At 44.5% G+C, this 13,781-nt stretch overlaps 1 protein-coding gene across 2 annotated transcripts in view; it reads left to right on the forward strand.

Moving 5' to 3' along the window:
* Positions 1–13,781, forward strand: part of LOC139578102 (zinc finger protein 609-like) — a 190,466-nt gene that overhangs the window by 54,523 nt on the left and 122,162 nt on the right. For both annotated transcript variants that reach the window (XM_071405309.1, XM_071405310.1), the window contains exon 2: positions 3,529–4,395. In XM_071405309.1, coding sequence (XP_071261410.1) covers positions 3,661–4,395 — 735 coding nt within the window. In that variant the 5' untranslated portion in view covers positions 3,529–3,660. The remainder of the gene's footprint in view (positions 1–3,528; positions 4,396–13,781) is intronic.

The following is a 13,781-nucleotide window of genomic DNA, read 5'->3' on the forward strand; positions in this document are numbered from 1 at the left end:
CAGCATCCCGGAGTCGTCTCTTCACTGTTGACATCGAGACTGGTGTTGTGCACCAGATTTGAGAGAAATAAGCTTTTTGTGCGTATAGAACATTTCTGGGATCTTTTATTTCAACTCATGAAACATGGGACTAACACTGTACATGTTGCGTTTATATTTTTTGTTGAATATAAATGTGGTTTTGTAATATTTTCAGAGGAAATGAATTAGTCCCTGTGCATAGAGTTGTATGGCTTGTATACCTTTGCAGTGATTGGCTTTTGTTTATCATACATTTTAAAGTGAAACATCTGAGTCTCGACATCACTCTGCCATGGACCTGCCCAGATTCTATTGGAACAAGTACTGAAGGACAATGAAGAGAGAGCAGAGCAGCGAGTGGACATTTTGTAATCACGCCTCATCCTGCTGAAATCCTCCGACTTCGGTTCGTTTAATTAAGTGTGGAATTAGAGACAGTTCACCAGAAAGGCAGTTCTCAGAATAGCTCTGGCATCCTGCTTGCCTTAGAATAATCGACTGTCATTTCAAGCAGCACAAATAGTCTTATTAGATTCTATGTTATCTTTTCAACACGGTCTTTCCCTGACATTGCAGGATAGAGTTCTTCAAATCACAGATTGATCAAATCAAATTAAAGTTTATTTGTCACATGCGCCGCATACAACAGGTATAAGCCCTTACAGTGACATGCTTACTTACAGGCTCTAACCAATAGTGCAAAAAAAGGTATTGGATGAACAATAGGTAAGTAAAGGAATAAAACAACAGTAAAAAGACAGGCTATATACAGTAAGTAGCGAGGCTATAAAAGTAGCGAGGCAACATACAGACACCGGTTAGTCAGGCTGATTGAGGTAGTATGTACATGTAGATATGGTTAAAGTGACTATGATTATATGATGAACAGAGAGTAGCAGCAGATTGATAGTCAGACAGCTAGGCCTAAGTGTTTATCAAGTAGAACCCATCCATTTTTGCAGCATGTTTGACTGGATTCTTCCTGGTTCTGTGGCCTCAAGTTTTTTAGTTGGGATTGTATTTGACGGGAATGCTTGCCCCTCTCAGCAGGCTCAAGCCCTGTGACTAAAGGATTAGACCAGACTACTAAAGAGTTATTTTTTATTTATTTATTTATTCTCCCCCTCCACCCCCTGTCTGACCATCTGGCTTCACAACCAATCAAACGCAGACGGAGCATTTTACCCTGCTGAACCCAGAGTTCAACAGAACACTCTGCAACACAGCCAGAGCTATAGTAGCTAGAGCAAGGAAGGACCCAATGCTGAAAACGGTGGCTATCCACTGGCTATATCCTGTTTCCTGTGAAGGGAAGATTTTGTTTGTTGTAAAGTTACATTCTTGTTGTTATTTACCTTTCCATTTCTAGAATAATGCCAAAGCAGAGTATCTAAAATGGTAATGTACTTTGTTTATGTTACGTGTCATGCATCTCAGACTATGCAAACATCTCGAGTGCATCGCGCTCTTTCTTTCTCCGTGTGTGTGTGTGTGTGTGTGTGTGTGTGTGGGAGAATTAGCCTTCCATTGTCATGAAGGAGCGAAAGGGTTACGCCAAGGCATTCATATGATAAGTGCCTTGAAAAGAGGGCTTGTGAAGGAGAAGCTCCTCTTCCGGCACACGAGTTGTTTTTGACCTAGTGTTAGGAAATCAAAAGCGGCAAAGGGCTGTGATCTGCCTCAATGGAGGCAAAGGGCTGTGATCTGCCTCAATGGAGGCAAAGGGCTGTGATCTGCCTCAATGGAGGCAAAGGGCTGTGATCTGCCTCAATGGAGGCAAAGGGCTGTGATCTGCCTCAATGGAGGCAAAGGGCTGTGATCTGCCTCAATGGAGGCAAAGGGCTGTGATCTGCCTCAATGGAGGCAAAGGGCTGTGATCTGCCTCAATGGAGGCAAAGGGCTGTGATCTGCCTCAATGGAGGCAAAGGGCTGTGATCTGCCTCAATGGAGGCAAAGGGCTGTGATCTGCCTCAATGGAGGCAAAGGGCTGTGATCTGCCTCAATGGAGGCAAAGGGCTGTGATCTGCCTCAATGGAGGCAAAGGGCTGTGATCTGCCTCAATGGAGGCAATGTGTGTCGGGGCCCATAAAATGCCTGGGTCTTGTTTCACTCTTTATTGGTCTGTCACGTGTAAAATTAAAATAAATGCTCGTGTGGGGAATACCAATAACTCAGAACAAACAGGTTAAGTAGAAGGCCATTGCTAGAGAGTCTCTTTTTGCCTTGATCGTACAGGCTGGCTAAGATGAACCAGAACTTAGGCCCAAGTGTGTCTTTTAGTTTAGTCAGGTCCTCCCACCCCCACTGATGTATGAATGTAAATCTATTTGTGTGTGGTATTAAACGTCTCACAGCGGAGAGGTAGCCTAATAAGATCATGGTTGTTTCATCAAGACCTTCATTACAGATCATTAATGCTGACACTGTTTTTTTTTCTTCTCCCCCATTAGTTTATATAGAGCAAAGTGGGTAAGTGGGCTTTGATGCCGGCAGTAGAAGTCTACCTTGTTTTGGTGCTTTTGTTGACTGCAGTGGATTGATATGTCATGGTGTTAATTAGACTAAATATCCGGTGAGGGAGGAGCTTTGGTGAGGAGCCTGGAGCTTGATCTCTGGGGAAGGCTTTGTGGCTTTGATGATTTCAGAGGTCTCTTTAGTCCTGCCTGACGTCAACCTGCTGGTAAAAGAGGAAATGGACTCCATATGTGTTTGGTGTTTTGAAGAGACCTCACCCTCCCTGGCAAAGCCGCCATGTGCCTTGTAAACCCAAAGGCTGCTTTCTCCCTGAACTTGAGAGTGCATCGAGGAAGCTTGGTTATTGTTTTCAGGAATGGTACAGTTTATGATAAGCAAAGCTATTGCACCTTCAAATTAGGTCAAATACACACTACACATTAGATCAACGAGACTACACATTAGATCAACGAGACTACACATTAGGTCAACGAGCTACAGAGACTACACATTAGGTCAACGAGACTACACATTAGGTCAGCGAGCTACAGAGACTACACATTAGATCAACGAGCTACAGAGACTACACATTAGGTCATCGAGCTACAGACTACACATTAGATCAACGAGACTACACATTAGGTCAACGAGCTACAGAGACTACACATTAGATCAACGAGACTACACATTAGGTCAGCGAGCTACAGAGACTACACATTAGATCAACGAGACTATACATTAGGTCAACGAGCTACAGAGACTACACATTAGGTCAACGAGCTACAGATACTACACATTAGGTCAACGAGACAAAACATTGTCAGAAAGACTTTCCCTCAGGCACCTGTTTAGGAATAATTATTTGTACACATTGTCTGAATGTGCTTTGTAGGTTTACAATACTTTATGAAAGTGGATACCGTCTTGCCTGCCAGACTTTCCTGTGTTACAAGATTCGAATATCTGATGATCTCATTCTAGTTTATCTTGGAATGTTAGAGCTTGACTTTTGACTGCGTACTTTTCACACATTTTCTCTTCCTCTCTTTACAGAGCAAACAATGTGGGTTACTGGGAAGGGGATACGGAGAAGACCCTAAAGCTGCTGTAAGCCTTCTCCCACTGCCTCCAGTGGTCTGAGAAGGTCAGACTTAACTGTGGCGCGCCTGGGCCGCTGGCACTAAGATGTCCCTAAGCAGTGGCACTGCAGGCGGGAAAGGTGTGGACTCTAATGCAGTGGACACTTATGACAGCGGCGACGAATGGGATATAGGTGTTGGCAATCTGATCATTGACCTTGACGCAGACCTAGAAAAGGACAAACTTGAGATGTCTGGTACTAAAGACGGTGGGGGTATGGCTGCCCCTCCCAGCGCTGTAGCAGCTCTACCGGACAACATTACATTGGTTAGCCCCGTACCCGCTGCTCAAGGCAAAGAGAGTAAACCCAAATCAAAGCGTAGTAAGAGCTCAAAGGACAGTGGCAAGGCCTTGGCCTCAGACGGGGCCAAGAAAGAGGCCCAGGTGCGAACCCAGGGTGAGGTCACAGGATCCGCCATTGGTACAGGTCCCACGGCAAACACCAACTCTGGAAAGGGTGCCGAGAAGAGCAGCAAAGCCTCCCGGAATGTTCCTGGTGGAAAGAAAGACAAAGAGGGGGGTTCTGGGAAAACTAAGAAGGAGAGAAGTGAATTTGTGGCTGCCACTGAGAAGGATGTAGGTGCCCTAGTTTTGCCTTTGGCATGTCGTGGCGTTCCATTTGAGGGTACGCAAAATACAGACTTGGCTGTGACTGAGCAACTTGGGAATATCGCCCTGGATTCCACACGGATTGTTGTACCACCGTTAGCCATTAGAAGTGAGCCAGAGGAGATGGACAACGGCGAATGCAGAAACCTGAAGAAAATGACAAGTGAAAAGGTACGAAACAAGCCGTCTCATGCGTTTGGCTGCTGTTTTAATCAACTGATTTGAACGATGGCAGATGTTTGTTTGCTGCTGGAGTATTAGTATGTCTAGCTCATCGTGACCAAGTGATTTAGGAGATTTTAATGTAGCACTTTGCTTTCAAGTGGAGTGAGCAACAGACGTAATCTAGTTCTCTGTGTGGGGGGATAAGAGCTTTGTGCTGTCTCGAAACCTCTCATGTAATCACTGAATTTGATGGGTGTTAAGCAGTGCATGGGGCTCCATCTTAGCGCTAATGTCTCCTCCTCAGGGGACTTTTACGCTGCTGTACACACCCCGTAGCCCAGAAAAAAGTGAATTATGTTCCGCAAGACACAACATTGGCATCAGTCTGTAGCACTACATACCATAGATTCCTGTCCTCTGTTTGCTAGTCATTTCAGCAATGGGTTACTGCTCAGGCCCTTCACTGCCATTAGGATTTGCAAACCTGGTGTTCTCAGGCACTCAAATTGGCAGACTTGTTTTTACAAGGCTATGGGTTGCTTGTGGACATAGCGAGGGGGCGGAAGGCTTCAGTGTGCCAGATGTCAGAGATGTGAGAAGCCAGAGTTCCGCAGTTCTCTGATCAGGTTCCTGACAAAGTCCCTGCAGGGTTTTGTAAAGCCATCTCGTGAAGAGGCTTTGCACCAGGAGATCAGTTCCACCCGTCGGCCGTATGTCACCGCCAGGCGCTGAGACTAAAGTGAAGCTCCAGGGGTAGTGTCCGATGTCTTGTCCTGGCAACAGTCCCGCTTTTTCCAGCCTTGCACTTAGTCAGCTGGGGGGGGGGGCACTTTCAGGCTAAAGTTACCCATTAGACATAATTACTGGCTACTCATCTCCAAGTCATGACGAGAGTATGCTTTTTAAAGTGTCCATCGGATGGCACTTGGTGGATCGACAGGAGAAGGTATCAAAGGTTGTCACTTTGAGCTGTGTGATAGCTACTTCTGCTTAATTAAGAGTCCATCCGGATCCCACTAAGCACGTTTCCATCCACAGTTCAGTCATACCATATAAAAAAAGATTTAAAAAAACTCACGACAGCTGTGATGAAAACAGGAAGTTTCAGTATAATTTTATAAATGCCGACAGATTATTTGTTAGTTTGACATGGTGGGATCTTTTGTTTTTGTCTGTAAAATGTATTACGTGAGAAATGATGGTGGAAACGCCTTTATGCACAAATATTGTTGTAATAACAATACTATTGAAGTAAACTGATGATATGGAGTCACGTGATGACATGTTGCGCTGTCCTCTCACTACGACTCATCCGGAAAGCACACAGTTTATTAGGCTACAGATGAAATAAATGATGATGAACTTCACAGGGAGGTGAAAGAGCAAGATGATGATGATATTGATGCTCCTTTACAATAAATATCCAGGGTCTTATTCTGGTGACATGATCATCGATGCTTGACTGCCGTTTTCACAAAATAACATTCTGTCTCTTAACCATAATAATCTCAACATGTAGACTAGCCTACCTTCACTGTATCTGCGAGCTGTTGGCTTAGAGTTTAGGCACCAAGACCAGAGGAGGCACATTCACTATTTAACACAACAGTTTGTGACAAACCTATCAGTAGAGTTCAACTTTAGATGTTTATTCAGTACATGAAAACAAAAGCGAAAAAAAGTACATTTTTGTGTGTACTATGTCACGCACTGACTTTTATCCGGATCAAGTCCACAGGTGGGAAAAGGTGCATATTTTCTTTATACGAATTGTAGAATATTCACATTAAAATCTGTTGCCAATTGGATGGAACACTCTACTGAGAGGGTTTTCTGCTTCCGCTGTATTGAAGAGGCCACCCGGATCCCACTGAGAGGCTTTTCTGCTTCCGCTGTATTGAAGAGGCCACCCGGATCCCACAGAGGGTTTTCTACTTCCGCTGTATTGAAGAGGCCACCCGGATCCCACTGAGAGGGTTTTCTGCTTCCGCTGTATTGAAGAGGCCATCCAGATCCCACTGAGAGGCTTTTCTGCTTCCGCTGTATTGAGGAGGCCATCCAGATCCCACTGAGAGGCTTTTCTGCTTCCGCTGTATTGAAGAGGCCATCCAGATCCCACTGAGAGGCTTTTCTACTTCTGCTGTATTGAAGAGGCCATCCAGATCCCACTGAGAGGCTTTTCTGCTTCCGCTGTATTGAAGAGGCCATCCAGATCCCACTGAAAGGCTTTTCTACTTCCGCTGTATTGAAGAGGCCATCCAGATCCCACTAAGAGGCTTTTCTACTTCCGCTGTATTGAAGAGGCCATCCAGATCCCACTGAGAGGCTTTTCTACTTCTGCTGTATTGAAGAGGCCATCCAGATCCCACTGAGAGGCTTTTCTACTTCTGCTGTATTGAAGAGGCCATCCAGATCCCACTGAGAGGCTTTTCTACTTCTGCTGTATTGAAGAGGCCATCCAGATCCCACTGAGAGGCTTTTCTGCTTCCGCTGTATTGAAGAGGCCATCCAGATCCCACTGAGAGGCTTTTCTACTTCCGCTGTATTGAAGAGGCCATCCAGATCCCACTGAGAGGCTTTTCTACTTCTGCTGTATTGAAGAGGCCATCCAGATCCCACTGAGAGGCTTTTCTACTTCTGCTGTATTGAAGAGGCCATCCAGATCCCACTGAGAGGCTTTTCTGCTTCCGCTGTATTGAAGAGGCCATCCAGATCCCACTGAGAGGCTTTTCTACTTCTGCTGTATTGAAGAGGCCATCCAGATCCCACTGAGAGGCTTTTCTACTTCCGCTGTATTGAAGAGGCCATCCAGATCCCACTGAGAGGCTTTTCTACTTCCGCTGTATTGAAGAGGCCATCCAGATCCCACTGAGAGGCTTTTCTACTTCTGCTGTATTGAAGAGGCCATCCAGATCCCACTGAGAGGCTTTTCTACTTCTGCTGTATTGAAGAGGCCATCCAGATCCCACTGAGAGGCTTTTCTGCTTCCGCTGTATTGAAGAGGCCATCCAGATCCCACTGAGAGGCTTTTCTACTTCTGCTGTATTGAAGAGGCCATCCAGATCCCACTGAGAGGCTTTTCTACTTCTGCTGTATTGAAGAGGCCATCCAGATCCCACTGAGAAGCTTTTCTGCTTATCTTTGGAGCTTTGGGACTGCTGCCTCAGGCTCTGAACTCTGTGGCGGGAGGTTTCGTGTGTCATCTTGCTCCGTGTTTGACCTCTATCATCTAATGGAAGGAGGCAGTCAGTTCAACTCGCTGTCTTGAGCAGGGAAGGAGGAGAGGAAGTAGTAGACTCCCTCTGTGAGGATCATGCCAGCAGGACAGGAAATCCTGTGACAAAGGGACAAGATATCTCGTCGACCCTCTAGAGATAAAGGGTCGAGGGTCATTTGTTTAGACACATTTTAAAGTCTTGGTTGACCTAAAATTTAAAGCTAAGAACATAGCAGTGGCTACTTCGACAAATCCTTGTATTTGGCAGAAATCCTACAGCCCCTTTTTCCCGTTCTCATAGTATCATCCTGTGTGGCCTTCGATGTCTGATGAGCCATTTCTGACATTATGTAGTCGTCAGCGCCCATGCTACTGTCATGACCTTCACATGCTACTGTCATGACCTTCACATGCTACTGTCATGACCTTCACATGCTACTGTCATGACCTTCACATGCTACTGTCATGACCTTCACATGCTACTGTCATGACCTTCACATGCTACTGTCATGACCTTCACATGCTACTGTCATGACCTTCACATGCTACTGTCATGACCTTCACATGCTACTGCCATGACCTTCACATGCTACTGTCATGACCTTCACATGCTTCTGCCATGACCTTCACATGCTACTGCCATTACCTTCACATGCTACTGCCATTACCTTAACATGCTACTGTCATGACCTTCACATGCTACTGTCATGATCTTCACATGCTACTGTCATGACCTTCACATTCTACTGTCATGACCTTCACTTGCTACTGTCATGACCTTCACATGCTACTGTCATGACCTTCACATGCTACTGTCATGACCTTCACATGATACTGTCATGGCCTTCACATGCTACTGCCATGACCTTCACATGCTACTGTCATGACCTTCACATGCTACTGCCATGACCTTCACATGCTACTGTCATGACCTTCACATTCTACTGCCATGACCTTCACATGCTACTGTCATGACCTTCACATGATACTGTCATGACCTTCACATGCTACTGTCATGACCTTCACATGCTACTGTCATGACCTTCACATTCTACTGCCATGACCTTCACATGCTACTGTCATGACCTTTACATGATACTGTCATGACCTTTACATGATACTGTCATGACCTTCACATGCTACTGCCATGACCTTCACATGCTACTGTCATGACCTTCACATGCTACTGTTATGACCTTCATATGCTACTGTCGTGACCTTCACATGCTACTGCCGTGACCTTCACATGCTACTGCCGTGACCTTCACATGCTACTGTCGTGACCTTCACATGCTACTGTCGTGACCTTCACATGCTACTGTCGTGACCTTCACATGCTACTGTCGTGACCTTCACATGCTACTGTCGTGACCTTCACATGCTACTGTCGTGACTTTCACATGCATCTGTCATGTCCTTCACATGCATCGGTCATGTTTGGACAACACAGGGAATTTGCAGTGCCCTGTACAGGCATTAACCTCAGTGATGATTGCATGTTTCTACTTTTGTCAGCGATGGAATTACTTGAGGTGAATGAGACTCTCTCTTTGTAAAAATCCCCCGTAATCCGCTTTTGGATATTATTTAATATGCTTTTGGACATTATTTTTAATGTCTCCTCGTTGTTTACAGTCCGTCCCATCTCTTAAGACCATATGGGCTGTCCTAAAAACCTCATCGCTTACATAGTTTTTACAAACTTGCGGTTACAAACTTACAAACTTTTCCCTACTATGCGTCCTGCCGCAAAAATGTCTGCCACAAAAAGGTAATTGTACCACAAATGTGTCTGCAAAAAAGTCATTCTACAACAGATGGGTCTGCAAAAAAGTCATTCTACAACAGATGGGTCTGCAAAAAAGTCATTCTACAACAGATGGGTCTGCAAAAAAGTCATTCTACAACAGATGGGTCTGCAAAAAGGTCATTCTACCACAGATGGGTCTGCAAAAAGGTCATTCTACCACAGATGGGTCTGCAAAAAGGTAATTCTACCACAAATGGGTCTGCAAAAAGGTAATTCTACCACAAATGGGTCTGCAAAAAGGTCATTCTACCACAAATGGGTCTGCAAAAAGGTAATTCTACCACAAATGGGTCTGCAAAAAGGTCATTCTACCACAAATGGGTCTGCAAAAAGGTCATTCTACCACAAATGGGTCTGCAAAAAGGTCCTTCTACCACAAATGGGTCTGCAAAAAGGTCCTTCTACCACAAATGGGTCTGCAAAAAGGTCCTTCTACCACAAATGGGTCTGCAAAAAGGTCCTTCTACCACAAATGGGTCTGCAAAAAGGTCCTTCTACCACAAATGGGTCTGCAAAAAGGTCATTCTACCACAAATGGGTCTGCAAAAAGGTCCTTCTACCACAAATGGGTCTGCAAAAAGGTCCTTCTACCACAAATGGGTCTGCAAAAAGGTCCTTCTACCACAAATGGGTCTGCAAAAAGGTCCTTCTACCACAAATGGGTCTGCAAAAAGGTCATTCTACCACAAATGGGTCTGCAAAAAGGTCCTTCTACCACAAATGGGTCTGCAAAAAGGTCCTTCTACCACAAATGGGTCTGCAAAAAGGTCCTTCTACCACAAATGGGTCTGCAAAAAGGTCCTTCTACCACAAATGGGTCTGCAAAAAGGTCCTTCTACCACAAATGGGTCTGCAAAAAGGTCCTTCTACCACAAATGGGTCTGCAAAAAGGTCCTTCTACCACAAATGGGTCTGCAAAAAGGTCCTTCTACCACAAATGGGTCTGCAAAAAGGTCCTTCTACCACAAATGGGTCTGCAAAAAGGTCCTTCTACCACAAATGGGTCTGCAAAAAGGTCCTTCTACCACAAATGGGTCTGCAAAAAGGTCCTTCTACCACAAATGGGTCTGCAAAAAGGTCCTTCTACCACAAATGGGTCTGCAAAAAGGTCCTTCTACCACAAATGGGTCTGCAAAAAGGTCCTTCTACCACAAATGGGTCTGCAAAAAGGTCCTTCTACCACAAATGGGTCTGCAAAAAGGTCCTTCTACCACAAATGGGTCTGCAAAAAGGTCTGTATCTGCTTGCATAATGCTCTAAACAGGTCATTTAAAATACACAGCGGCCCGTTGCAGATAAAACGAACTTCAACAATATTCAAAACCATATTGAACTTTAAATATTAATTTGCCCAAGTTTATCATATGATAAAACGCTTCAGTGAGTCGGTATTTTCTGCAACTTTCTAAAACGTCACAGGAATTCTCCTGTATGTGATTTGTGTGCAGTGCATGCAAATGTTTACTCTTTATCTTATTTAATTTTTTTGATACATTTTTAGATTTTTAGATTTTTTTAATTAGTGTAACCTGAAAAAACAGAGAAATGTATTTGAGGAAAAAAACAAATGGAAGCAGGCACATTTACAGGGCCCTACTGTTACCCATGCCTCCTAATTAATTAGCAATGCAAGAGGTTTATGTAATTGCTCAGCTAAATTCATCCCTCTTCTTTTCATTTGGAATCGGCACGAGGCGCTTTCCTCACTGCCAGTTACTGCAACCTTGTCTGAGTTCAATGAACTCTACTGTAGAGAAAGTGCTTGGTGCTCGGGGGGGGTTTAAAGCGGTCTAACATTCCTCCCTCGTTCCTCCCTCGGCAGTGAAGTTTGATAGTTAGATTGATAGAGCAGTGCTTTTCATTAATAGGTATTTTTGGATCTCTCTCGTATTCTGTGGGGAATGTGTCTGGGTGGTGAGCAGTGCCTGTGAAATGGCAGGCTCCAGCGCTCTCTGTGCCACTGGGACTACACTGGACCTAAATCCAGGGCTTTACAGCGTGACTGGATCTACAGGGTCCGGAGCACAGCCCTTCTCTCTCTCCCCCTCTCTCTCACTGCCCATGGTGGCCTGTGACTGGTGCTATTGTATTACAGCACATTCCTTAAACAGGCAGCTCAGGGTTAGTCAGAGCTGTGCAGAGGGATTGTGGGGTGGCGCAGAGAGACTCCCCTTTCCGTATCCCGGGGTATTTTGAAATACCATCAGTAAGATTTTCCAATACTGGAAATAATCCTTAAAAAAAAATAATAATAATAATATTAGTACTTAAAAAAATACCTGCAGTTAACTTATCCATTAGATAATAGATAAAGCATGAATCATTTCACCTGTTAGATTATTTTTCATTATGAAGTTTAACGGTACTAGTTTCCTGAAACAACGGTTTGAGCCAGTCACGGTGTCTTTATTTACAAAGAAGCACAACGGGTAAAATGGGAACTTCGTGGGGTGAGTGAAGCTACACTCGTATGTAATTCACTACAATTTTTTTTATAGCTATATTGTTTATAACTAAGTTAAATGACTTCTCTCCAGCTGGGTTTTTACTAATTTACAAGATCAATCTTCTTGGTAACAACAGTAGAGACACGCCCCCCTCCTGGAGTAAGATTCCTAGCAGTGTAATATTTGTTTTGTGCACATAGCGAACTGCATTTTGAGATACTTGCATAACACAGCTGGGTTGTCCGTCTTTAGTAGTACATGTTTGTATGCGCTCGTTAGTGTCTGCTATGAGGATTCCTTAGTACTTGTTAGCATTCTGGGAAGTGCTGATTTTACATTTACATTTACATTTAAGTCATTTAGCAGACGCTCTTATCCAGAGCGATTTTCAGACGTTAACACCCGTGTATATCCCTGGATGGCACAGGTACGGTATGAAGGTATGGAAATCTGAATACAGCCCAACCCTAGTGGTATCCCCCACCCACTCAGCAGCGATGGTGGTTTTATGAAGTTTTTACGTTCTCTGATGTGTACGTCTCTCCTCCATGTTGTCGGTATGTACTTCATGTCCCACTAGTCATCGATATGATGGATCGTTGCAGTGATGTATGACAGCGTGTTCATAGACGTCCAACAATCAGCAATCATTGTACAATTTCTCCATCAGGACCGTCATGGTTTTTCCACATGGCATCTTGTAGTCTGGTTCTAGATATGTCATTAGTGTATTGAAGCAGACATCCACTACCATTTGACAATGGCTGCATATCAACTGGCATCATTTCTATAGTCAGCGCTGTGATTTTTCTCACTCCGTCCCCTATCGCACTGCTGCCAACAACGGGTTGGGCCTCCCTTTCAGCACTGCACCTGTACTGCCACTGTAGCTCACTTCCTCCTCACAAAGTTTACATTTCAGCAGCTTCTCATGTATCTTCTCAAAGTATTATCATACAGGACTTTACTGTGATCGTATTCCCCGTCTCACTCTGTCATGTTTCCAACTGTTACGACAATGTGCGGAGCGCTTTATATCCACGCTCCTCCTGCTAACGTCTCCTCCTGCTAACGCATCTCCTCCTGCTAACGCATCTCCTCCTGCTAACGTATCTCCTCCTGCTAACGTATCTCCTCCTGCTAACGTATCTCCTCCTGCTAACGTATCTCCTCCTGCTAACGCATCCCCTCCTGCTAACGCATCTCCTCCTGCTAACGCATCTCCTCCTGCTAACGCATCTCCTCCTGCTAACGTATCTCCTCCTGCTAACGTATCTCCTCCTGCTAACGTATCTCCTCCTGCTAACGTATCTCCTCCTGCTAACGTATCTCCTCCTGCTAACGCATCTCCTCCTGCTAACGCATCTCTTCCTGCTAAGGCATCTCCTCCTGCTAAGGCATCTCCTCCTGCTAACGCATCTCCTCCTGCTAATGTTACAGCATTGTCACATTAGGTATTTGTTTAATTAAAATGTTTCCCTTTATGATGACGATTGGGACGTGGTAGTTTTGTGATGACATTTATTTTTTATTTAACCTTTATTTTGACAGGGAAGACATATTGAGACCTAGGACACTTTTCCAAATGCACCCTGTATAATACACTGTACAATACACATAAAACACAACCTTGGTAAGCACAATTAAAACATCACAAATCACCCAGAAAAACAGTCACCCACAAATAAATCCCTAATCAATACTCTACACTGCCCGACCGGCACCAGAACATCAAGATTCATTGTATATAGAATTTTGTTCCAGCAATATGGTGCATTTAAACGTTAACAATCCCAATGTCGTTTAAACTTACACACCCTGGTTTAGAGGTCAGCCCCACCATTTTGTTTTCTAGCCATCCGTTCCCGAGATGCCTGAGTCCCATTCTGATTATTGCAGCAAAGGTCAGACAACGTTC

This window comes from Salvelinus alpinus, chromosome 6 (genome assembly GCF_045679555.1).
Source record: "Salvelinus alpinus chromosome 6, SLU_Salpinus.1, whole genome shotgun sequence".
In the NCBI taxonomy this organism is placed as follows: Eukaryota; Metazoa; Chordata; class Actinopteri; order Salmoniformes; family Salmonidae; genus Salvelinus; species Salvelinus alpinus.